Raw genomic sequence first — 26809 nt, 5'->3', positions numbered from 1 at the left:
AGAAAAGCCTCTGGCCATCCCCATCGCTCCCGCTTCCCCGGTGCCTGACAACCAGATGTCAAGGTCGTGTTTCAACGCTTGTAACAGGCGTCTTCGATACAGTTCCTCGTAGTTGCCGCTCCTTCTCCCTGAGTGCCGCAGGCGGTCATTCATGGACGACGCGATAATGAGCCCCGGGAGCAGTGGAGGCAGCGGCCCTGCTGACGGGATGGCTGGCCCGGCTCGGCACAGGGGCTATAGCAAAGTGTCATGAACGGAATCAACAATAGGCGCTCCGCTTTGCCCATGCCATTAAACTGAGGGGCACGCACGGCGCCTTGCCTTCACAGTGACCGCTGCCCAAGGACGCTGCCACCCGATCCTGGTGATTGCGCGGTGGGCCCCGCGAGGACCATTGACAGAAGCTTTCTAGAACCCCGCTGCGGAATGCAGTCCTCGTCGCCTCCGGCGGGAAGGGCAAGGGGAAGGGGTCTTCTTTTCTTCGAGGCATCAAGAGAATGGGTGTAAGCACTTTACGAGACCCGGGGTCCGGTCAGCATAAGTTGGACGTCACAGCAAAAAGAAAAAAAAAGTTTCCCGGCAGTATTTACCCGCATAATTTGTGCCCTCGCATAATTTGCGCACCCCTAATATTTAGCCAGCTTTGCTAAAAAAAAAAATTGGCCGCGTATCTGCGTGCTTCGCTGCAAATGTCGTCTAAAGACGATAGAAGAGGCGCTGCGTGAGATATGGACGCCATCTGGAAATACGTCGGGAAACATGAGTGCTGTGTTGCGGGCTGGTAGTCCCGGCGCAGCAGCAGGCGAAGACCGTCGGTGACCAACGCGACCGGCGGGGACGCCAGCCAGCCCGAACACACGGTTTGGCGCGAAGCGCTGAAGCAGAAGAAACGTCCGCACTCAACGAGTACTCTCCACACACTCTCCACAAAACAGGAATGCCAGAGCGGCGCCCCATAGCATTCGTACAGTGCAATACAGAACCGAAACCGAAACACAACAATGAGCTCGTGCAGAGGGCACGGAGGAAGGCAAGTTTCAGCGCAGTCGCATTTTCAGCGCAGCTTAAGAAACTAGGGTCTTTAGAATTACGTACGTATGCATTTTCTATTAAAGGAACACACCACCTAACACTTACCTAGTGATGTTGCGCCTCAGATATGCGTGATATTTCCTTTTTGATCGACAACGTTCACAAGTATGAACAGCCGTACCAGTTCAAGATGGCTGGCCCTTGGGCAAGTGGTTCAACTTTGGCCGAGTGGCTGAATCGAGTGACGTGCCGACAAACAGAAAGACAGACAGACCAAAATTTCTCCGTTTAAGTATTGCAAGAAAAATATTTACTCGCATATTTTGCGCTTCCCGGCCCGCTCGAGCCAGCTCACCGGCGCGCGCGCGCAGGGAAACTTTGGGCGGCCGCGCCCCGCGGCCCTCACCGAGGAGGCGAGCGCAGTCATACACAAGACAGGCTGCGAGTGCAAAGTCCCTTCTTCCGATTACTTCGTTCTATTCTCCGGAAACCGCCGAGACCGTACCAACCGTACCCGAACACCTAAACCTGTTCACCGGTTGTCGGAACTGTTCGAGCGTTCTCCCGCCGTGAGAATGCATGCACGCGACATGGCACGGACTACTTTCTGCATCGGAGGTGTGCGAGGGCCAGTCGCGCCAACATTTTCCTGTGCTGACCCTCCTCCTCTGCGTCCGCGCTGCGACGCAGCCTTCGTTGATTTCGGAAGTTTAGGCAGTTTAGGTTTCGCGATCAGCCATTTGCATTTTCACTGTTCTCTTGCGCTGGGCTACAATAACTATTCGGCAAAATTCAAGCTCACTGTTATAGAATTTGCCTAAGGAAACGGGAACCGTGCCGCAGAAGAGTTCGCTTTTTAATACAAGACCGGGAAGGAGACCGTTCCGAGGACCGAAGCATGGAAAGTTTCCTGCCGTTGAAGAATACCTTTTCAGATATGTGCGAGAGCTTAGGCCCACGGGTATCGCCGTGCCGTGGCACCTCGTTACTCCCAGCATTGTCGCGAAGAGCTTCAAGAAGACGCCTCAACGCACTTGACGGAACCAAGGACGACACGCTTTGGGAGGGCGGTGACAGCGGCCGCGGCGATGATTCTCAGTCGGACTTCTCAACCAGTGAATCTGACTAGACCGTGCATGACCGAATCTGGCTGGTTAAAGTACGTGCTAATTCTGTTAAAAACCCTTCGTTTGCGCTATAATTTATTTTCTTCTTTAATGTATTATATCGCGCGTGTTAGGACCATATATTGTGCGTTATTTCAGATGTGCTCGCGAAATCTTCGCGTAATTTGTGCACCCCCTTTTCTGAGCTCCAAATTCGCGAAAGTGCGCAAATTATGCGAGTAAGTACGGTAGAAGGCTGGACGAATTTCAGCTCCCCCCCTGGCTACGTGCCTGCCTACGACATGTTTTTCCTACTGCTTTCTGCAACCATGCTCGGACTTAACAAAGGGGACTCCTTTAAACGTTCAGCGATAGGGGCCATTGCAACTCGAGGATAACCTACGTCTAAAAGACTAGTAACCTGTGCGTTCAAGCTGCCATTCATTTTGTGCTCACATGACTTGGTGAGCGAAGACTACAGGCATGACGACAATGTGGGTGCGCTTTGAAGACGCGGACAGGGAAGAGACAGGACACACACTGTGCGACTTTCGACTTTTTTTTATTAGAAAGAGGGAAGCGTCACATATATATTGTTGCACATACCTGTGAGGACAACGAAGAAGAGTGAACTTGCTGGCCGTCCCGAGCTGCAGCTAGGGAAAAGACAACGCTGAGGGAGACAACCTGTTGGCCGCTTCTGCGCTCACCTTCGCGACCTAACCAATGGCCCCTTCAGCCGTAACGTCCCAGTCGCCTTCGCGCGTAACAGAGTGGTGGAGGTGCGGGGTACGAGTTTGCAACGACGGCACCACCACGACGGCTGTAGAGTACAACGCAGCCCCACAGTCAAGAAGGACCTCGCGCTTTCTAGCTCCCAGCTATGACCGGCGCGCTCAGCGTCCACCTTTCTCGCGACGTGACATCTATCGCTATGATGTACGAGACGAACCGACCCACTACACCAGAGCAGATGATGCTCGGTTCATCAAAGAACAATCAAGGTTTTGACCTCTCCCAGTCTGCTACTCCTGCGGTGTCCCAGGGCACATCTCGCAGTTTTGCAACTGTCGCGTAGCCCCGCGGTATGGCCAACCACCGCAATTTGCACGACCTTCCGAACGACCTCACAGCGTCCCGCGAGCAACACACGTTCCTCCTAGTGACGATTATTGGGCACGCAGCTTCTGGAATCGCTCCCCGACATCTGACAGGAGTTTGATGACACCACCACGTCCTCGTGCTCCCTGTTCACCCTCACCGCTGCGTTGCACTACGTCTCCTTTGCCATCGGAAAACTAGCAAGCGCGGCCGATGGAGGTGAGGTCGCCGCAGATGTGCTAATGTGAGAAATACCTCCTATGTTAATGCTCAAGAACAAAGTGTGTGTTTTTGTTGACAATGTGCCTGTGATGGCTTTGCTAGACACGGGGGCAACAATTTCGGTCATGTGTGCTTGTTTTAAAAATACGTTGGGACAAAAGGTTGTATTTAAGGGGAGACGCGGGTCTTGGAACGGTCAAAAATGGTCAAAAAATCGATTTTTCGCAAAGCTTATTTTCGAGGCGTTTGTACTTCTGAGCACCTACTCTCAAATTGCTAACGCTAAATTCGGTCGGGAAACGCGATAAAATCGGCTTTCAAAGCACCCCGGCAGCACTAAAATGTCCCCAAAAGGACGAAATTTGTTCGAACTTCCCGCGCGCGCCATGAGCGTTGCAGCAACGTTACTAGAACAAACTCAGTTTAAAAGCTCCGTATCTCCGCCAGCGGAGGAGGGTGGTCCGAACGGCGGTCGCGAGAACTAGCGGCGCTGCAGTTCCGTCTTGCGCCACTATCGGCGCGTCGTCTGCTGCCACGGCAACGCTGAGGTCCGCCGCGCAGTTGCTCGCGGCAACTGCGCGGCAGCTTTCTTATAGTACTGTTAGGTGGATACTTAGGTGGATACGCATAAGGTCGTCTCTATGCATTGGCCCGCGTGCGTTGTTCATTGATTGACTAAGACTCGATGTTCGGTCTATATTGCCACGCCCACTTGTTTTATTTTGATGTATTTGGGTTTGACCAGCAATGACGGTTATCAACGCTCGACGCTGTCCGCGAAGCAGTGTTCGAGAAGCTTCGCGATTGTAGTAGATCGTTTTGGTAAGATTGCGCGCTGCGCGCGAATGTTCCAGCTTTGTCGAGAGATAACGCCGCCAGCAGCGATATCGCTGGAAAGTTCGATAGCGCCTGTATAAAAGCCGACGCGCTTGACCGCTTGTCAGTTGATCGACGGTCGACGCTCTGTTCGCCGCTATCAGTGTGTTGCTGTAGTTTGACTTTCAGTTTCCCGGCCACAAGTTCGGCCAAATAAATAGTTTCATCTCGGACCTGCTGACTGCTGCCTTCGTCGACGTCACGACCCTGTGACAATATTTGAGCTGTCTACATTGCGCTTAACTTCCAAGCATAGGAGTTTGTGGGAATCGCCGCCGATAAACCCCCTCTCCCCCAATGACTACGACACGATCCTACGACACAATGATTACGATCCGACGGCAGTGCGCATGCTCCACGCGTCAGGAGGAACGTATAAAGAGCGACCGTGGACAGCCATGGGAGAGTGGCCGACAGACTGTCGCGGAGAGCGCTTGTGCACGCGGCGTGCGCCCCGCCGGGGCCAAGGTTAGGGGCCGGAAGTTTTACTGTTGTTTTGCCTAACCGCTGAAGTTTCGTTTAACTAATAAATGTTCTAGTTGCCCAGCAGTCTCCGACGGCGTTCTTTGGGGCGGACGACCACGAACCCCACAAGTTTCGAAGCGACTGAGGGTTTTCAGCGTAATTTTTACAACTACCACCACAATTTTAGCCGCTGCCGTCTTATCTAGACCAAGAACAACCCAACTAGTTTGTAAAAGCCTTTATAGTGTACAAAGAAGCGTACTTACTCGAGATACAAAAACGTTCTAGAAAAACAGTACTCATGTTTCTACAATTTATTGAAAAAAACTTTCTCGAAAAACATCACCAATGCTTTGCAATGTTTACAAGACACGTTTTCGCGACGGTTAAAGGGATACTGACCCAAAATCGGAAAATTTTACGAGAACTCGGTAAATGAAATCTCAGTGTGCGATTACATCGAATAGATGTCGTCTCTGAGCAATTTTTTCAGCGGATAGTTGTATTTTCGGTGTCTCATCTTTCTAAGTCGCATCCTTCTACGGTACCTTAACCAATTCGAACAGAGCGGCCGTGATGTGAGCACCGAGCAGTTATTCGCGCGTACTCTGTCGCTAAAAGTCGTTATTCAACTTCACCGAGCAGATGTTCCACGCCCGCAGCACTTCTTACACTGTACGACAGCCGTTTGCGTTAAGTGCTGTAGCCGTTCACTACGCAGTTAAACTGCTCGTCAACTACAACTATCTTTTGCACAAGTAAGTCGCCGTTCCGGAAGCAAAGTGTGGGATTGGGCTAGTTGGTATTCCATTATTAAACTGCTCAGCACAAAAAATTTGACACGGTACACATAGAAAAGACGAGGACCAGCGCTGGTCATCGTCTTTTCTATGTGTACGTACCGTGTCAAATTTTTGCGCTGAGCAGGCCGTTCCCGAGCCGGCGAGTGTAAAATATTCCGCACATCTTGTTCAATACCTCGTCGTAAAATCTCTCGAAAATCCACTATTTTGAAGGCATAGCGACAGCTGACAACTTATCGAATGTCAGTGGGATGCAACTCTCAGTCTCGGTAGCGTATATAGGTAATCGCCTGCCTTTCGTTTTGCGGTTCTATTTCTGGCGGCTCCTCCAAGTTGGGCACCGGGCTTTCGCGGGACGCCGTGCGTTTTGGGGGGGATTTGCGCCTAAACCCCGCACATTTTGGCGTTGAAATGTGAGGTGGAAGTGCTGGGAAAAAGCGCGGCACGGCACCTGGCGCGAGTTCCCACTTTCCACGTGGGATCAAAACTTCTTGTCCCGCAACGACACGACGATAGTGCTTTACAATGTCGTCACTCTCAAAATGAACGTCACAGACCTTGCATTTCGCAGTAAGCCTTCTATCTTTGCGATGCAAAGCTTGAATGGCGTAGGGTGTTTTGGAGGTCCGAATAACTGTCGTGAAGCGGAGTCGTCGTTGCGGTAGCCGCTCTTGCAGCCCGGCGCAAAGCAAGTCGGCATACCGCACTGTGAATCTGTTCGCCCTCGTTACGCTTCTTACATCATACAGGTGTCTTCGTACAAGACGCTAAGCCTGGTCAAGAACAGTCGCAAAAATGACGAGCTAACAAAGCGCATTCTAAAAAGACAGGGCGTGCAAACACGGACACAAGAAAGAAGTCAGGACACCACAAACGCCGACTAACAACTGAAGAGACGCACAACGGCTGAAAAGAAAGAAGGCACGAAAACTTATCTGCGCATGCCCATGCAACAGGCGAACCTATCAATCCGGCACGCGTGGCGGTCTACGTTGAAGATAACTGTTAAGGCATTTGATTTCATCTTTATGCAAGTTAATCGACGGTTGGCTCACGCATGCGTTACCACTATTCTCGATATGCCATGCTTCTATCATCAGGCGCGTTTCTTCATTTCTATGACGGTACAACACTGCGCATTCATCGAATTTTGGCGTGCACTTACAATCTCGACAATGTAAAGATAGATTAGAAGGTGAGCCTCCTGTTAGCGATCTCTTATGTTCTAATAATCTCTGGTTGATGCATCGGCCCGTCTGTCCTACGTAGAAGCGGCCGCAGCTGAAAGGGATCTTATACACCACACTCAGCTCAGCTCTTATACACCACAGCTCAGCTCTCTGTTATTCTAACAAAGCGCAGACGACGCTGTAACCCACGTGCGCTCGTACATCGGCGGCGCCGATCACAACAAGCGCCAGCCGCGGGAGCTAGACGTGACTGCAGCGCCACTAGTTCTCACGACCGCCACGCGGACCGCCTCTCCGGCGGAGCTTTTAAACTGAGTTTGTTCTAGTAACGTTGCGTTGCAGCGGGCCGAGCGCCGCCATCTTGGGCTAGATTTGAAGCTGTTTTCTTTGTGCACATTTTGCGCCATCTCAAAATGGCGTCGCTCAAGCAGAACGGCCGCCGTCGCGGGTTTTCTGAAGGTCGTTTCCAGGCCACTGATTGGCTCTCACGCGGCGCGCTTTTCAAGCGCGCCTTTCCGAGTCTCCCATTGGCTGGCGCGACCGACACGTCATTTTTTTTTCTTTGTGTTTGGTTCTCCGCCGTGGCTGTCCGTTTGTGTGCGCCTGCTTTTGCGATCGTGCGTGTTTCTCGACGGACCGTGTCTCTACTTTGTGCCGGTAGTTTTTCCACGCGATCGAGATGCCTGGAGACTCTCGTCTGAAACCATCGACGCAACGAGCTTTTGGAAGCCGTAAAAAACGGGCTTGGAACAAGAAGGCGCCGGCTACAAGTGCACCGTCGGCAGCGGAGTTGGAGTCGCGGCCGGACCCTTTGGACCTGCCGGGAACTTCAACTGACGACACCGTGGGACCAAGTTCGACTAGCGAAACACTTCGGGTTGATGCCGCGTACTACTCAACGGCGGAGCAGGCGCAGCGAGTTGAGAGATCGGCGCAAACGAAGACCGTTCTGTCTGGAAAGTCGGCTACCCAGCGCAAGTTCGACCTTCTTGGAGTAAGCGCGGAGTGCCAGACCGGTGACGCCGGGACCGATTTTTTGCTCGTCGATATGAAAGTTTTGAATAACTTTTTTGCACAAGCGAAGTGCGACAAATGCGTCGCAAAAAGTCTCAGCGTGAGGAAGGCAACGGACAAGGAGTACGGCCTTGCGGTAAAGCTTATTTTTTCTTGCAGCAGTTGTGATTTCGAGAAGAAGCAATTTTCTTCTCCGAGAGTGAGCGGAACTGCCACCATCACTCCCTTCGAAGTCAACATGAGGGCCATGAAGGGGATACAGATGATAGGCAAAGGTGTTACTGCCCTTTCGGACTTTAGTGCGTGTATGAACCTTTCGCACCGAGGCTTGCACCACAAGACGTTTCAGGGACACCTAAAAAGTTTAGTGAAAGCCTGCGAAAACACAGCGACTGAAAGTGAAGCTGCTAGTGTGGCAGTAATAAAAGAGCTGTATACAGACTTCCTGAACCCCATAGGGAACATCGATGTTGTGTTCGACGGCTCATGGATGACGCGAGGTCGGAGCTCACACATAGGTGTGGGCTGCATCATTGAGCTCTACACTGGCCTTGTAATTGACCATGTTGTTTACTCAAACTTTTGTCTCGGCTGTGCCCTGGGACCACAGCCGCAAGACGAAGGGTACACCGACTGGCTGGCAACCCACGAGTGCCAACGAAACATCGAATGCAACTCTGGCCGCATGGAAGTAGAGGCTGCGCTGACCATGTTTCAGAGGTCCTGGGCCAAGCATGGTCTGCGCTACACGACTGTGCTCTCTGATGGAGACAGCCGCACTTTTCATGCCTTGTCCGAAGCCGAGGTGTACGGCTTTATCCAAATAGACAAAAAGGACTGCATCAACCATGTCCACAAGCGAATGGGTGCAGCTTTACGGAACCTTGTGGACAAAAAGAAGGCTCAGGGTGAGTCTCTTGGGGGTAGAGGAAAGCTCACACAAGAGAAGATCAAGAAGATCGCGAATTACTACGGATATGCCCTGAGGAGCAATATCAATGACGTGCCAGCTATGAAGAGGGCAGTCGAAGCTACACTGCTGCACATGACATCGACAGATGATGCACCAAAGCACTCAAAGTGCCCCGAGGGTGCTAGCTCTTGGTGCAAGTACAATAGAGCCTTGGCCAATGGGGAGAGTCCACCTTCACACAAGAATGCCCTGCCGGCTTGTGTTGGGGCTGCTCTGGAGCCAGTCTTTGCGAGGCTCAGTGATGAGAGCCTGCTGGCACGGTGCTGTGAAGGGAAGACCCAGAACGCGAGTGAGAGTCTTCATTCGGTCATCTGGACCCAAACTTCAAAGAATGGGAACGCTTCGCTGGAAAGTGTGAAGCGAGCTGCCGCTGAGGCTGTTGCCATCTACAACCAAGGAAGAAGGGCAACCAACGAGTCCATTGCTGCAAGTTTGGGCTATATTGCTGGGGATTGCCTTGTTCGACGAAGCCTAGAAAAAGACTCTCTGCGTTTACGCAAGGCAAATGCAACTCATCTGAAGAGCACCAACACAAAAAAGACTCTTGCAAGGAGACACAAAACGGGTGCAACTGAAGATTACAGTCCTGGACTACTTTGAAGGTATTCTCTCAAGCATAGCAACCTATTACCCAGGGTAACATGCTGCCTAACATCTAGAAGGTTCTTCCTAAAGACTGAAAAGACATGAGCAGCCAGTCGCTTGAGCCTCATACCCCATGGCTTTTCCAGAACCCCCCAGCCGCTTGTCATGGTGGGGTTTTGATCATGCTTTGCACATTGGAAAATTTTTTTAGATATGATTCCTTGGGTGGAACAAGACACTTTCTGTTTTGTTTTGAAGGGAAACAGATGGGGAACATGTGAATAAAATTTATGGTTAAAGGTTCCTTTTAGAAATTTATACAGTGCGTGTCAATCTTCAAACGCGATTTTCTCAGCTTCACATTTTTTGCCAACTTGACCAGCCTTACGGATCTTTTCATTATGTTTTTGTAAGGTAATTTTGATAAATTTTATACCGTTGAATTCGTAAGAAATAGGACTGTGGAGCTATGCTATTTTTTTGTGGCTAAGATGAACATATGAAATTTTGTGAACAATAATGTGAGCTAATTGCATTTCAAGATTACACAATGTCAATACAATTGAAAGTTCTTATATGATGATATATCTCAGTGACAATATAAATAGCATAGCTCCACATGGCAGGTCTTTGGCTACAGCTGCATCTTAAACAGAACCTAAAAATACTGAGGGAAAGTGTCTTAATGACCCGTAAGAAATTACCTAATTAGATTTCACTTATGCTCTCACAATTTGATAACTAATTGAAGTACATGAAAACTAATTATATTTTTGAAAACAGGAGGAAGAAATACATATACACACCCAATTTCATTACAATATCTCCAATAATAAAACTTTTCGTTTCGAGACCAGTGTCTCCCCTTAAGTGGGATGAAGCGTCGATGTTTTGCGGAGTGAGTGGTGAGCCGCTGCAGGCTGTTGGTGTGTGTAGTGCTGACGTGTTTTTGGGAGGCCACGTTATTACGACGGAGTTCGTGATTATTCCCCGGGCGACACATGATGTTATTTTGCGTATGGACTTTTTGCGGGAGTGTGGTGCCACTGTCGACTGCCGCACAGGGACAATATTCTTAAGGGGACACAAAACCGTCAGCACTCCTGGAAAACCCTGCGGATGGCGAGACGGCATTGTGTGTCTGTGGCGACACTATCATACCTCCATCATCAACCGTTCGTGTTCCTGTTGTTTGCTGCGGCAGCCATTCCACCAGCTTTGTTGCCAACGTTGAACCAGTGCACATCAACTGTATGAAGAAGAATGTCCTTGTTCCTCATTGTGTGGTGTCGATCAAAGGCGGGACGCGCTGGCTTATGGACTGTCAATTGTTCCATGGAGCCGGTCATGCTTCCCGATGGTCTGAAGTTAGCCGTCGTTGACGGAAAACACGCCCGACTCAAAGCGAAATGCATTTCCCAAGTTGCGATTACACCGTGTAGGATGTGTACCTCGAGGTAAGTCTCATTCTGTCATGTTAAAGATGAATAATGGTCCACATGCACTCCGAAATGAAGCCGTACACGCTATCGATGTTCTGCGGTGCAGACTACGAATCATATGATTGTTGTTTTGACATGACATGCTTACAGTAGCAGCCACGTGCTTTCGTGAACAAACGTTTGCGGCGTGCGAAAAAAAGAAATTATACGGCCATGGCACGGTTTCCTGAGACGGTTGGAGTCAAGTCCTCTGTGCCGCTGGAGAATCACCCGCCGATTAAGACGCGAGGCAGCCGGCTGAGATTTAACCACTGTGAAGTAAGGTGAACTGCTCGCCTCATTTTTTCGGCTCTCGCGTCATGCTTACACTCTCGTTTTATGAGGATATCGATTGACAGGCGTATAAAACCTGCTGCGCGAACGCGGCTAGGGAATCGCACAAAGTCAAAAGGGGGTTACTTCAAGATTGCAAATGCAAAGCATGTATGAAGTGCCAGTTATATTTAGCGGCTTAAATATATATCACCCAAATAAAGTGACAAAAACAAAGCAAACAAGCAGAACGATGTCAAAGCTTGCTGCAAATGCACAGACGTCCGTTCCGGCGGGATAAAGCAGCCTTCCCGACGCGTGAGAAACAGCCGCCGAACTTCTGAGAATGTGTCGAGTTCAGTTGCATTCAACCAACCGCGCAACGCTAATGGTATAATGCGAGTGTGAACGTTCAACAACGACGGGTAGGTTTCACGAACACGGGGAATCAAAACAGAAAGTTGTTTCACCTACTACCGTAACTGGACTTTCACAATGCGAGAAGACAGTGAGTAATCATTACTGTAGTCGCTGCGTGCATGCACCGCGTTACGTACTGATTCAGATAGTCGAAACGAACGAAAGCGATGAACACAGACAGCCAAAATAGAAGGCTCGACAGCGCTGTCAGCTGTCCACGCTTGCCGCCTTTATTTCTCGTGCGACACGTCCGGCAACCAATACAGTTTTACGGGCGGATCGCGTGCCTTGGTGTTGTATGTACTGTTGTGGCAGCCACATCACACAGCAATACTCCCGACCTTGCGTCCACTTCCGTGGGATCACTTCTGCCATCGCGGAAATGCGCAGCTTCGCACAACAAGCCTCTCGGTTCAACGGGGCGAGCTGATGGCCCCCCACTTACCCGCACTGACAGAAGAACACGTGCGTTACCGCTACCGTGAAGGAGGCTGAGTCTGAGTCGGCCACGCTTGCACCCGATAACTCTAGAGCTTTCCGACAGAGTCGCAGCGCGGCGCTGTCGTCGCGCCGCAACCTTGAGCTTGGATTCCCTATAGATAAACTTGCATAAAGAAATCAAATGCCTTAGCAGTTAGCTTTCACGCAGATCCCCACACTTGCCAGATTGATAGGTTGACCGGTTGCTTGGGCACGTGCAGACAAGTTTTCATGCCTTTCTTCTTTTCCGCCATTGTGTGCCTTTGCAGTTGTTGGTCAGCGGTTTGTGGTGTCTTGACTTTTTTTCTTTGTCCGTGTTTGCACGCCCTGTCTTTTAGAATGAATACTTATGCTCAGCTCTCTGTTATAGATCCAAAGACTGTCATGAAGTTTTCTTTACAACCAAAACTCACCAAGCAGACACCTTATTTAGTCATCGTATCAGAGCATGACACATGGCAAAAGCTTGAGTTTTTCCTTTAAAGGAGTACTGACATGAATTTAAAAATTTTTCGGATTGTTGCTCTAAATGAAAGCACGGGTGTCGATAACCCTAAAAAGAGTGTCTTGATGCCTGGGGATGCATTGCATGTATTTTTAATACCACTTCTTTCAACCAGCAGTTTCGGTTTCGGTTTCGAGAGGGCGGCTTCATAGTGACGTGTCAAGTCGGCCCGTGACGTCACGGACAGACAGCAACCCACGAAATATGCACCTGCTGTCCTTTGCTGTCAGTCGAACGTGGTTCATGATGAGTGAACTGTCGTCCAGTGCCTCCGACAGCGATTTCTGGGATTTAGGCTGCATGCAGGACCCAGATTTCGCAAACCAAGTGAGCCGACTTGAAACGTCACAGGGCTCTCCATGCGGTGAAGCTGCCTTGCAGATGCTGGGAGATGAAAACTTTAAAAATCAAACTTAAATATTTATACGTGTTTCCCGGATGCGGTGTGGGGAGAGCGTTAACACTACATGCCAAGGAAACCAAAAACGTCCGTTTTGTTGCACTTCAAAATCGTGTCAGTACTCCTTTAAAAAGAGACCAAGTGCAAAAGCATTTTGTCTCTTTTTGCAGGAAAAACTGATACTTTTGCCAGTCAACAACCCGTTTCTCGTTATGAACTCCCAGTGGGTGCTATACTTCATTAAAGCAAGAACCTTAAAGGTTTTTCTGTAGATGCTATTGATCTATGTTATAGTTGACGCCACAGTAGTTTCTTAATCTGCATTGAGCGAGCTATTGAAGATTTCAGGGAACATTGTGGGCGAAGCGCAAAAAACGTACACGAAAAAGAAGAGAACGACACAGAACAGGCGCTACACAACTGGTTTTTAATCGCAGAAATCACACGCAAGAAAACTAACAAAGCAACCACGGCAAAACCCTGCCTGATAACAAAAGAACGAGCAACACATTCAACTATCTGAATATGAGAGGAACGTGCACCACCAGGGTGATGTGTCCCTTTGCGAACAGCCTCGCTGCACCACGCGCATGCCTACCCCTTTTCCAACAAGTGTATTTCATTATGTGATAGTGCCATAGACGACTGGCTGATGCATGAATCTTCATGTTTATTTATCTGGTAGGCCTCCACCACTTCACGTGCTCTCTGGTTTTTATGACGAAAGATCACGGAAGTTTCACCGAAGACCGGTGCGCAGCCGCAACTCTTGCAATGCATGGCCAAATGAGAATACGGTGCACCCTTCAGAGAGCTATGATGCTCACGTAATCTTATATTCAGGCACCTGCTAGTTTGGCCTACGTATGCCTTCCCACAACTGGTGGGCAAGCGGTAAACCACCCCGCACTCACAAGGCATAAATTTCATTTTATGCTTCACATTACACGTGGCTCGCTCGGATGAATTGTCACGGTCTTTTCAAGTAACTGCTGCACAAATTGTTCCTAATTCACGACGCAATGTGAAAACCACATCAACCTTGTAATTCCTGGCCACTTTTTTCAGGCGGTGAGACAGAGAATGAACATAGGGAATGGCCACCACTTGCTTGGTATGAGCCTTGGCACTGCCTTCCTCGCACTCTACTGACTTGAGGCTTCTTAGCACTTTTTCACAAGACAGCGAAATTACTGAATTGGGATAGCCAACTTCTTTCATTCTTTTGATCTGCGACATCGCGCTCGCTCGCTTGAAAGGAGTGAATGCAAGATTTTGAAAGAGCCGACCGCAAACAGGGAAATAGCTTTCCAAACTGAATTGGGTATCTCTAATAGCCATTTTTTAGAATCACTTCAGTTCTATTTGAAATCCACCTTGGTCAAATGGAATGATATATGCTCTCTGCAAAAGGCAGGCCATTTGCATAGTGTCACAATGTTAATAGCTAACACGCAGCGCCCTCGCGCGCCGCTGTTGCTTTGTGTGTTGTGGCGTCACGCCTGGAGACTGAAAGATGGGGACGCGGGAAAATAAAGGGTTAGTTCGTTTTGGGCTCTCGTAGTGCGATGTCTCATTTTGCTATCTAGTCTCCGGCTATCTTCCGGCCATCTGTACTTGTATCACATAGGTTCATGCATAGCCCCTGTTCTTGTCAAGTCATGATACAACACCCTAGCCACTGACCTTAGCCCAATGAATGTGGTATAAGCTATCAGATTCATAGATAATTACATGTTTCTTTTAGAGTACAATGGGGCAGCTTTTGCTGAAGAATCAAAAAAGTTCTTGCTCTTGTTGAAAAATGCCTAGACCCTTTTCAAACTTGTCGAGCTCAGTATCGCAATGAACTGCCTAAACTCTGCCGTGAATAAGACTTGGAGTCATGCTCTTTCCGAAAGTTTCTGTGGCCAAGTTCTGAGACTAAAGAGTGCAGGTTACCCCTCACAACTACGGTATGCGAGTCCCTCCTGCAAAATATTAAACGCTCCAAAGCAAACGACAAGCCTAAGAGAGTTGACATGCTGGTGGAGGTTATCACCCAATATTAAGAGGGGACACTGGTCTTAGAGTTTAAACAAGTTTAAAGCATGCATTTCTAACGTTGTTTACAGCATTCCCTTCAGATGTGGTCACCAGTACATTGGTCAGACCAGCCGATGCTTAAATGAGAGAGTTAAAGAGCGTAATTTGAATGTGTGCAATCAAACGAGAGGATTTTTGTGTGAGCATTGCAAGCGCTGTGGCTGTACCCTTGATTTTCACTGCACAGAGTTCAGGAAAGAGAAAGATAGAGTTGAGCGCGAAATCGTGGAAGCTTTCTTCATCCATAAAGCAGGGGACAAGTGCGCTAGCAGGCCTTTCTTAGTTTTTTCTGATGCAGAGACTGATGATCTCAAAGGTTTGATTTCATCATCATCAGCATCATCAGCCTGACTACGCTCACTGCAGGGCAAAGGCCTCTCTCATGTTCCGCTAATCAACCCAGTCCTGTGCTTTCTGCACATTATGTTGGGGCAAGATGTAACAAGGCCCATGCACTTAGGTGAAGGTTAAGGAACTAGAAGGTAGTCACAATTGATCTGAGTTCTGCCACTGTAGTTTTGGGACGTATAGCCCTAGAATTTAACGTTTTCTTTCCTTCTTTGTTGCTTTAATTTTCACCCGTTTTCATCGCTCGACACTCTAAGCCAAAGGGAGCATTTTGGGCACCTTTGTGCTACACACCAGTAATCCTCATCGGACTTGCTTGCCTTTCCTTTCTTGAAACTTATGCTCGGTACTCCTTTTATTGAGAGTACCTACTATGTCACGCTGACAGCCACACGTCATTCGTGAATGGGAAGTATAGTAGTGCCAACATTCTCATGACAATTCAATCGGCGTAAAATATCGATGTGCTAGAGCGTGAAATGTACTGATCAACACCTAACTGTGATCCGGGCTCGTTCTACGGTTTTTTATCATCCGAACTATATTTCCATGATTTCGCATCATCCTCAGAGTCTCAAGAAACAGCAGAAAAATCGCTTGCGAACGCAACAGAATTGTCCAAGGAACATCACTTCCGAGAGGGTCTCGCTAGCGGGTTGTCTGCCATTTTTGCAAATAAACCAAGCAGACCACTATCTTTGAGTCATGGTTAGAAATCGCTGCTGCTCGGGAAAAAAACTAACTATGCTTTAAACGAAACATTAGTGCCTGCGGAATGTGCTCTTTTAAAGAGCACAACTAGTTGATAGGAATGGCCATATTTTTTAATTCTTGCTCGGCGCGTTCGGGCCACTGGCGATCCACATTCTATAAGCTCGGGACGAAAGAGTTACCGTGCCCTGCAACACTTTTCCAAGTAATCATCTAATGGCTTCATGGAAAGAATTAATTGCCTCACGAATCGACAGCCGCAAAAGTTTTTCGAATCCATGAAGTAAAAGTGGAGTTACAAGGATTTATGGCATGCTTTAAGCACTTTCTCCTTTCGTGCCAACGAGTGCTCTGAAAGCTGCACAGGGGAGGTGGGGATGACAAGTGGGCAAGAAGCTATGTTCGTTCTTCAGCATGCATCTTGACCTCTAGTGCTCGTTCTTCTTTTTCTTTGAACGTGTGACTTACTCTCAGTGTGATCGCAAGCGAGCACGCGGGCACGTTGTGGCATCTCGTGGCGGCGGTAACTATGCAGCACGCGATGCTCAAATCAGCCAATCGTTGCGGACTTGTTCATGGTGTAGTCATTTGTCGAGAGAATAGCGAGCGATTTTTATCTGGCTTTGAGAATTAATTGTAAATTCCAGGCTGCAGACTGCGCTATAATGTTAGGCTTGCGTGTTTTAGGAGCCTCGACTACCGATTGGCAGCGTTTTCTGGCCATGCTGAAAAAGTGTTGCAAGGCCCATTTAGGACAAGCTTGCAAACTTTCTCATACGCCTCTGTGTGGACCGAATTTGTGAAGGTAGCAGCCTGTGATATAGAGGTCTATCCATAAGTGATCTTAAAGCCAGAAAATCAGGATGTCGAAAGAAAGTGATCTGCCCGGAGGATCTGCCCGGTTTCATTTTTAAAATGTAGTAAGAATACATTGCAATGCATTTTTATTTCAAACCAGAGAAACTTAAAGCATGTTAAATTTCAGTAATTACTGAAAGTGCCCGTTTTTGGGCAAGACCGGATATGAGAGGCTATTCGTAGTGGTTAAGTGGGCGACGTGCAATGCAGCCCCGTGTATGTGGACGAGGCAGTGGACCTGCAGGTGGCGTGTCGCCGCCTCATGTGGGGCAAGTATGTCAATGCGGGCCAGACATGCATAGCGCCCGACTACGTGCTCTGCCACACAGCTGTGTACGCCCACTTTGTGGACACCTGCAAGAAGGTCATCACCGAATTCTACTCCCAGCAGCCCAAAGAGAGTGCTGATCTGGGTCGCATCGTCAACACCAACCACTGCAGGTGAGACTGCTGTATGAGTGTGTGGCTATTACAGCTTGGCATGTGGTGCAGGAGGATAGCCAAGCTGCTCGATGGGCTGCCCATTGCGTTTGGTGGAGATGTGGACGTGGACAACAAGTACGTGGCTCCCACCCTGATCACCGAAGTGAAGCCCACCGACCCTGTCATGCAGGAGGAGGTACGTGTTGGAAGTCTGTGCACATTGTGGAGGTGAAAACCTAATCTGCCTATGGTGGCATAGCCTTTGGCTGTGACCTTAAGAGAGCTCGCGAGAAACATGATGTTGCGAAAAATGCTCAGTGCAGCTGGTTACTTGTCTCTTAATGCTACACTGCAGCAAAAGAGTTGTTGCTTCGCCCAAGAGCAGGTGTGCGTGCTCTGTGCGCTTACATCACGGAGCGGTGGCAGTTTCGATGGCGGCGTCCACAAGGTTATCCCAGTGCTGCGTGCATGCTTCCCACTGCGGCTCCTTGTCTTGCAAAGTCTAACCCCTGTTGTATAACTTAATGGGTTATCCAAGTGCAGCTAAGTTTTTGCCTTCTTGTGTTACACAAGTGTAAGAGCTGTGGAATTTTAAAATCTTAGAAACATGCGCCAAAAAATGTCTTAACTTGAGCATATTGTGTTTAAGGGTCCGCATATGTGTCTGCATTGCGAAAAAAGCACCAAGCAAATGCAAATGTCCAACCCTTTCTCGGCACACTGTGCAGCACTCAAGGTCTGAATGGAATGCACTCCTCGCACATTTGATCACTGTCAGCGGTGGCCTATACTGTCTCACGCAAATACACACACATTAAGGCATGCACACACTGTCAACAACAGTGGCTGATACACATTTGCATGCACACCGAGCATGCCACACAAGAAGTACATGGATGTTTTTGTCGCCTTCTTTGCAGAAAAGAAAGGAAGAGAAAAGGAGGAAGACTGTTTCCATAATATGCTAGCGAACACGCACAATGACCACACAGAAAGACTGGACAACCACCAGTGATTGTCTTTCTGTATTGTCTTTGTGTGTGTTCGCTATTGACAGTGAGGCTGTTTCAGCTAGCCCGTAATTTGTACGGCCTACCAGAAGACTATCATCATCATGAACGGGTAAGTGCCACAGAAGAAACAGAAATAAGAGAAGAAGAGAGAGGAAGAAATAGAATGAAACAGATACAAAATAAACAAAGAGAAGGAAAGAGAAAGACAAAAATAATGAGAAACAAAAAAGGTTACCCAGCTGCGCTCTTCCATCAAGCTTGGCACTAGTACTAAGCTGCCATACTAGGGAATGGGAAAGGCAACGGCGGCTGCAAAAAGGACCCGAAGCGATGGAAGTCCCACGCCAACGACGACATGCAAGTAGATTTATGAGAGGTGCAAGCACTCGATTCTGGAGTTTGGCTCGGTTATGGAGTTCAGTTCTGGACTTTGGCCACTGTGATATGTTCAACCAACTAGCCTTCAAGGAGTTTGGACATCCGTGTCGTGACTGTTGTAGCCGCGAGGGACGAGGCAGAGCCAGAGTGGCCATGAGTGGCGAACAATGTAAACGATTTATCAGTGTGCGAGTGCTGAGCCAGAAAAGAACATGGAGCGCCCGGCTCACAGCACTATCAGTGCGACGTCGCACAGGCTTCGCATGACACTACACTCCTTGCCGCAATGGTTATGGCCTGTACCAATCGGGAGGTTTTCTTGCATGAGTACTGCACCTGTGCATCTAGAGGGGATGCAGGTTCTTGCATACTGGCATTCCGTTGTCTCAAAGGAGCCAAGTCTTCGTGTGGCTCAGAGCTTGGAGATTCCAGCACAGGAAAAAGGGGCCCTGCTGGAGACTCTTCCGACATAGGGTCTGTAATTGAACTGGGCACAAAACAAGGAGACTCACTGGGGCCTTGTTCGTCGCTCTCAAAATACCGCGGACGTAAATTGTCTACATGCACGAATCTGTTCCCGGGTCCTACACGCATAATGTACGTAACAGCACTGCACCTTTTTTCGATGACACCTAGCCACTACTTGGGCTCACCTGGATGAAGGCCTTGGACCAGAATGCTTTCGCCCTCTTTATAAGCTCTCCACAACCCTCTTTTTTCATCCGCTTGGCCCTTTACTTTGGAGAAACGTTCTTCCATATGTCTCTCCAGGTCTGGCTGTAGCATAGCCAGGCTAGTGCAGGGTGTCCACGATAGGAACAGTTCTGCTGGTGTCTGCCGCGTGGTTGTGGTAGGTGTGTTCCGGTACCTGAACAGAAATAGGTCTATGCGGTGATGTGGGGCCCGATGACTTTTCGTCGAGAATCTGTCGCATAAGATCCTGTGTCACCATCCGGACGCACCTCTCAGTGTTACCATTGGACGCAGGGTGGTACGGAGGTGTCCTGATGTGCCGCACTCCGTTCTTGAGCAGGAACTCAGTTCTTCACAGTGAACTGCGGCTCGTTGTCTGTAACGACCTCATGCGGAAGGCCATACGATGCGAACACCCTGTGCAGCTTCCCGATGGCCTTTTTGGTCGTTGTTGAGTTCATCATGAACACTTCAACCCACTTGGAGGGTGCATCCACTAGCACAAAGAGCCATTTGTTTTCTACAAATGCGAAATCCAGGTAGATTCGTTGCCATCTGCGGCTTGGTCAACCCCAAGATTGTAGTGAACGCAATTGTAGTGATGCGATACACTTCACCGAAGCGTTCTGCGTCAACTGACATGTACAGCAACCTTTAACAACACTTGCAATGTCTTGAGTTAACAGAGGCCACCAGACATAGCTGCACGCGAGCATTTCCATATGCATAACTCCAGGGTGACCTTCATGACAAAGTGGCAATACTTGCTTGCGCAAGCATTACGGAACAAGTACACGATTTCCCCACGTAATGCACTGCTGGTCGGTGTGTAAACACTAGAGCGTGGGAACATTTCAAATCGTTAGAAAAGGGAACAGGATCAAATCTGGCCCTTCACTGTAAACAGTGCAAATGTAAGCCGGTACTGACTGATTTGAGAATTTTGGGCCGAAGTCATGAGAAAATGGCACGTGAAATACTTGAGGCCTTTCACATTGCGATGAAGGGCGAAGCATGTTGTAGTGGTAGCTCTGTGGCATTGCGCAGAATGGAACAAGATTTCCTGCAATCTTTTTTGTAATCTCGAGAAGGAAATGAGGATGCAAAGATGACACAGTAATAGCATGCCATGCTTTGTGTTATGCCTATATGGTTAGTTTGGTTGATGTAAAGAGCGATAGTGATATGACCATGTGACCGCATGAGTGTATATATTTGAGCCTCGCTTTGGTGATTAAAAGAGTTGGTAGTCTAGCCGCTTTCCTGTCTCCTTCACCGTTTCTTGTGTTCGTCTGTTTTCGGCTGGTATAATTCCTTGATGCAATGCACCAACCAGCCCAACAACGAGTTCTACTAGAACATCTTTCTTATACAGTGGGCCCTTTTCAATGTTCCTATTTTCATGGTGCTCAAGTACATGTCCTCATCGGTCACATCGCCTCTGCAATCTGCTGCGCGAGGTGTTACACCTACTGCATTCGAAACGGCTTGGTGCCGGCAGATATTGTGGCATTTTGCGGCATGGTTACACCGTCCAGTGGTCACGTCAAGCGGATTTGCCGGATCATGAAGTCGGAAATTTGGAGGCAGGTTAGGCTACTGTACGATTGGATTCGGGTGTTGTGCTGTGCTCGTGACCCGGATTGGATTGCTGAAGAAAAAATGAAGATCTTCAGGTGGGTCGCAATGCAGAAGACCGAGTTTCTGTGGCAACGAGTCCTGCATTTCATGCCAAGGAAAGTAGGGAAGGCGCCCGTGAAACCCTGCAGCCTGGTTCTTCTTGGCGATGCGTCAGTGCCTGAAGGCGTTGCTGCCTTATTGGAGAAAGGACCGAAATACAGCGTTCCACCCAGGATCCCGACACACGAACTGCTCGCGCTAAACAGGAAACTGGCTTATAAAGCTGGGGAAGATGGTGAAAGGTGCCTTTTAGATGGTGTTGACAGCATCGTGAGAACTGCACGGAAAAGGGACCTTCTACCAAAGGACAGCACACAGCAAGTTGTCTCCTTCTTTGAAAGGAACGACCTTCGACCGCTACAAGCAGATAAAGGTGGATTCGTGGTGATGTCAATGTCATCGTACAAAGAAAAGGCCGCTCAAGCATTATCAAAGAACTTTGTACAGGTGAGCCGCAAAGCCTGCAGAGTGAAGACTAAGGCGATAGCCATGTGTAATGAAATGGAGCTCTCCAAATTAGCCAATGCAATTAGCAAATGCAAGAAAGGAACTTTGGATGTGTTTTTCGCTGTGAAAACGCACAAGCTGGATATGCCGTTCAGGTGTATCGTTAGTGAACGCGGTACAAGGTTACAGCAGGTCAGCTCTTTTTTACTTGACCTTTTGAAAACCCTTGATTTGCGTGATCCATTCCTAACAAGAAATTCGACAGATGTTATTACCTTTTTAAAAGAGCAGACAGAAATAGGATATTTATTTTTGATTGATGTCGAGGATTTATTTAACTCCGTACCGCATGCAGAGCTGTTTTTGTCTGTCAGAGAGTGCTGTCATGAGTAAAGGGGCAAGGGGCGCACGCCGGACAGCGCAAGGCGTCGATGGTGTGCGGGGAATGGAAAAGTACCCGATGGTGTGCACCCCTGCACGTCGACGCAAGCCATTGGCCGGAGAAAGGCGCGTGCCACGCGTCCGAGCTGAGGTGGGAGACCACAGAAAAAGTGTTGGGCATTGTTCGTTGGAGTCGTCGAGGAGCAAGGTGTTGCAAGCCAGCGTCGCGTCCGCGACGGGAACAGCAGGGCTGAGTTCTGGAGGCAGCGGTGTGCATGCCCCGGGAGGGTGGCCGACGACCTCGGGGTCTACTGAGCGAGGCGTCCCGGGCTTGCGGCAGCCTCATCACGCAGTTCTCGTGGCACCTGCGGCACTACCACAGCTCGGCAAGACGACGGCGACCCACCGACAATCACGGAGCCACGTCGACAGTTCGAGCCAGTGGCACTGACGAGAGGCCGACAGTTAGGCCTAACTGGGAGAGACCGGTGTTCTCCGAAAGGAAGGAAGCATCGGCGAGGAGGACGATCAGCGAGGCGTCTGATCGACGGCGACGGTCCGGAGTCGTCGACAGGAGCTGCGACGACGGGGCCAAACGTCGACTTGGGACCACCAACCGAGTCAGCGGACACCGCGAACCGTAAGAACGCTCCATTGGTATCGCGAGTGACTGAGAGGCCATAGTGGCCAGACTCTCGGGTTGAGAGGAGCTAGGCATAGCTCGAAGGTTTTGCGATTGTCTGTTAGTGATTGCGCAATAGCGTCGCATTTCCTAATGGTACTTTTTGTTGTAAATTTTGAGTGCGTGTTAGAGTTCTGTTTGCCGTGGTGTGTGCGATAAAGTTTTGTTTGCAGTGCCACCACGGTGTCTCCCGAGTCTCTCTCCCGAGTCTCTCTCCATTACAGAGAGGAGTGGTCCGAGAACAATACATCTATAACTGCTATTTTGAAGGCGGCAGATTCTTCGATTGCAGCAATGGAGGCAGGAAGGTGGTTCCAGTCACTGCTTGTTTGCGGCAAAAAAGAAGCATGGCAAGTGTTAGTGCGGCATATGGGAATTTTAACTTTGAGACGATGGTCGAACCGTGGTGATACATAATCTGGGGGAAGGAAAAGATCATTTTTGAGTGTTGGATTCGTGTAAAAGATTTTGTGAAATAGGTTTAAGCGGAAGTACTTACGGCGTGATTTAAGTGTTGGTAGACCTAGGGTAGCTTTCATTGAAGAGACACTGGCGTAGCAGTTGTAATTAGAAAGCACGAAACGAGCTGCACGGTTCTGAATTGACTCAAGGGCTGTAGTTAATACGGAGCTAAATGGGTCCCAAATAGAACAAGCGTATTCTAATTTGGATCTAACGAGTGTTGTATACAATTTAAGTTTTAAATCTGAAGGAACGGATGAAAAATTAGGGCGGAGAAATCCAAGCATGCGATTTGCGTTGTTAATTACATGTTCAACGTGCATATTCCAAGAGAGGTTGTGGGTTATATGCACACCAAGATAACGGTAACTACTAACGGGGTTTAAAGTGGAGTTTTTAAGGGTATAGGAGAAATTGTCATTAACTTTATTGTGATGCATTACTCTCATAACTTTACACTTACTAATGTTTAATTTCATGAGCCACTTGTCGCACCAGTTAGAAACAGTGTCAATGTCGGACTGCAAAGTAGAAACGTCATGTGGGTTATGAATGACACGATACAGCACGCAATCATTAGCGAAAAGCCTAATGATAGAATTAATTCCGACAGGTAAATCATTAATATAAATAAGAAAAAGTAATGGACCTAAAACCGAACCCTGTGGTACGCCTGACGTAACAGCAACGGTAGGAGAGTTATAATTATTAGCGTGAACATACTGCGGACGGTTTGTTAGAAAACAGTGAATCCAGTCAAGGATGTAAGGATCTATACTTAGCTTGCTCATTTTAAGAAGGAGAGTGTGCGAAACAGTGTCGAATGCTTTAGCGTAATTTAAAAATATGCAGTCTATAATGAAATTGTTGTCAAAAGCACGAAAAAGATCGTTAGTAAAAGAGAGTAACTGCGTTTCACAAGAGAAGTGCTTCCTGAAACCGTGTTGCCAAGGCGAAAAAAATGAATTGGATTCAAGAAAGGTACTAAATTCGAATAGATGATGTGCTCAAGAAGTTTGCAGGGTACACTGGTTAAAGATATTGGCCTGTAATTGAGGGGAGAGTGGGTGTTACCTGATTTGTGAAGTGGAACCACCTTACCCACCTTCCAATCATCTGGCAAAGTGGAAGACTGCAAAGACTGAAAAAAGCTCAGCAAGTATAATGGAAGAATAAAGCTTGGTGTTTTTTAAGAACTTTGAATTGATGTCGCCATTACCTGCAGAGCTAGACAATTTCATTTTACAGTGAAAGCTGTTATAAGATCATTTCACCGGCCGTTTTTGGCGCCGTAGTTGTCCGCTGCCGCCGCCGGTGTCCGTAACCAGTATCGCTCGAAATAAGAAAAAAAACGAAATAAGAAAAAAATTCCAGGACGGAACGAAGTTCGAACCTGGGCCCTCTGCGTGGGAGCCCAGTATTCAACCTCTGAGCCATGCCGGTGCTTGAAACTGCATTGCAAAAAGGTCTTATACAGGCTTCATGTCGGGAAGGAACCACATTAGCATATGCAATATAGCGTGGTAGAAGGGTAAAATAAGCACCAAGCGTCGCACAACGCAAATTTTGTAACCAGGCGTCACACAATGCGAATTGCACAACGAGTAGGTTGTTGAATGCTTCCGACCCATTACAAAGGGATCTGCCATAATTCTTCGTCGTCATCAGGCACAGAATCAACAAAGTGCGCATAATGCCTTGCATGCGTTAAGCAGGTACCACGGCTCTCCGTAGAATGACGAAAAATGGCACAGTGCCTGCTGCCCTACTTCTCAAAAATTACAATGATTTATAGCGTAGTGGGTTCCTCGCAAGTGCACTTGTATTGGTTGCCAAGGAAGCCCATAAGCGCATGATCCATTTACTCAGGGTCTCAGTAAAATTACAATGATTTAGAGCGTAGTGGGTTCCTCGCAAGTGCACTTGTATTGGCTGCCAAGGAAGCCCATAAGCGCATGATCCATTTCCTCGGGGTCTCAGTGAAATTACAATGATTTATAGCGTAGTGGGTGTAAATAACGAGGACCCGTGGTCGTAGATCAGGAACACGTCTTCATGAAGGCTAGCTCCGAATCCACTTCGTTCTCCTCCTCCTTGCGATCCTGTCCCCACCCTCAAGACTCTGCCCCACTATTCTATTTTCAACATCCTCCGAGGGGGAGAGGACAAAAAACGTCACATCAGTCATTTTTTGGCTTCCATTACACACAGGTTTTGCACCATCCGGTTCACCACGTGGCCCGTAGCCAAACAAACGGAAGAGGCTGTGATTATCTCGTCCGTGATGCAGTCACGTCACTCGGACAGCTGTTCTTGCACTGTCGCCGCGTCTCAGACGCCAGTCGGTGATGAAGCCTGCCCATCCGATGTGTAAATGAGGTGCGCGCTTCCATCTCCGTCGTTTCCATCTCGGTGTGGCATTGGTGGTGTACTCCGCACTCAGGTTCTCCTGCAAACGGTTTACTGCAGCGTTTGGGAGTCTTCTCCATGTGCCTAGATACCTGCAGCGACGTTTCTTGTTGCGGCCCGAACCCTGCGAAGTCCCGCATTTCGAGAAGGTTGCCGATATCGACGCTTGTTCTGCTGATCGGTTCACACGTCAGTGGCGAGTCCCGGTGCCTGACTCTCCCGCTTCTCGGTAGGGATATGTTCGTTGAGATGCTCGCACAGTAGTTTCGCGTGGTGGTGGTATTTCTTTGGCTTCGTTTTCGGGACCCTCCACTTCTCTTCCCGAGGCAGAAGCAGCGCTTTCTCCTCCTTGTGTATGCGCTCTTCCCTTCGCTCGGTCATAACCTCGTCCAGTTCCACGAAGCTGAACGGAACAAAATCCTGACATCCAGGCTGTGCATCCAACGACGAAGATTCCAAGAAAAACACGGCACGACTGCTAGCTCCATTGAAGGAGTCATTGTTGCAGGTGGGCAAGCTGTCGGCATCTTCTTCCTTTCCACGCTTCATCAGTTGCTCACTGGACACAAACTGTTCATCAACTTCAACCTCATTATTCATGCCACAGCTTCCACCGTTTTCACGACTGCCGCCTGTACTTTCGAGAATGGCTATCGCTTGATCCTCTTTCGGTTCTTTATCCCTCTTCGGAATACTACCACAGTTCTCCAATGGCTGTTCCTCTCTTGTGCAATTAACAGCGTGCAACGTTTGCTCAGGAGGACCTTCCACGCACATCATCGTCGCTTGATCACTGCCAAAAAAGACCTCCTCTCTCGGTGGCTCCATATTTCTGCAGGTCATCACCGCCGATTTGATATTATTCTCTTTTTCATCCCTTTGTGGACTCGCAGACAATCCGCTTTTGTGGTTGGAATCTGTGCCTCCGAAACTTGTCATGTCTCTTTGCATGCCTTCGGAGATGCTGTCACTGTCGTCGGCGATTTTACACGAACCTGCTCGGTTATAGTTTCCACCGTCACGTCTGGCGTAAGCAAAAGGAGGACAGCACGTGTCACGCCGGAGAACAGACTGTTCGAGTTCAGACAGGAAATACTGCCCATCAGCGATTGCATACAAGACCTTCTCATGGTATTCTGCGGAATCCCCGAGTTCCGTGTCAAGTGCCTCGTCTTCGATAACGTCGAGGATCTTCCTGTCCAACTGGCAGAGCTCAGCTTCTTTGCTCTTCAAAATGTTGACGTGTGTCATGACACGTCGCGCTTCGGCATCGGGATTCTGCAGTAGTTCTGTCAGGATCGTAATAATCCGAG

General features: G+C 48.7%; 1 protein-coding gene across 2 annotated transcripts in view; it reads left to right on the top strand.

Moving 5' to 3' along the window:
- The window catches only part of LOC119387120 (aldehyde dehydrogenase family 3 member B1), a 78719-nt gene extending 61061 nt beyond the window's left edge, over positions 1-17658 (top strand). For both annotated transcript variants that reach the window (XM_037654428.2, XM_037654429.2), the window contains exons 7-8: positions 17139-17369; positions 17421-17658. In XM_037654428.2, coding sequence (XP_037510356.1) covers positions 17139-17369; positions 17421-17583 — 394 coding nt within the window. In that variant the 3' untranslated portion in view covers positions 17584-17658. The remainder of the gene's footprint in view (positions 1-17138; positions 17370-17420) is intronic.
- The last annotated feature ends 9151 nt before the right edge of the window (positions 17659-26809 follow it).

Source organism: Rhipicephalus sanguineus, chromosome 3 (assembly GCF_013339695.2).
Source record: "Rhipicephalus sanguineus isolate Rsan-2018 chromosome 3, BIME_Rsan_1.4, whole genome shotgun sequence".
Taxonomy (NCBI): Eukaryota; Metazoa; Arthropoda; class Arachnida; order Ixodida; family Ixodidae; genus Rhipicephalus; species Rhipicephalus sanguineus.
Note: the sequence above shows the minus strand (reverse complement) of the source record. Positions and strands in the feature narration are given on the sequence as shown.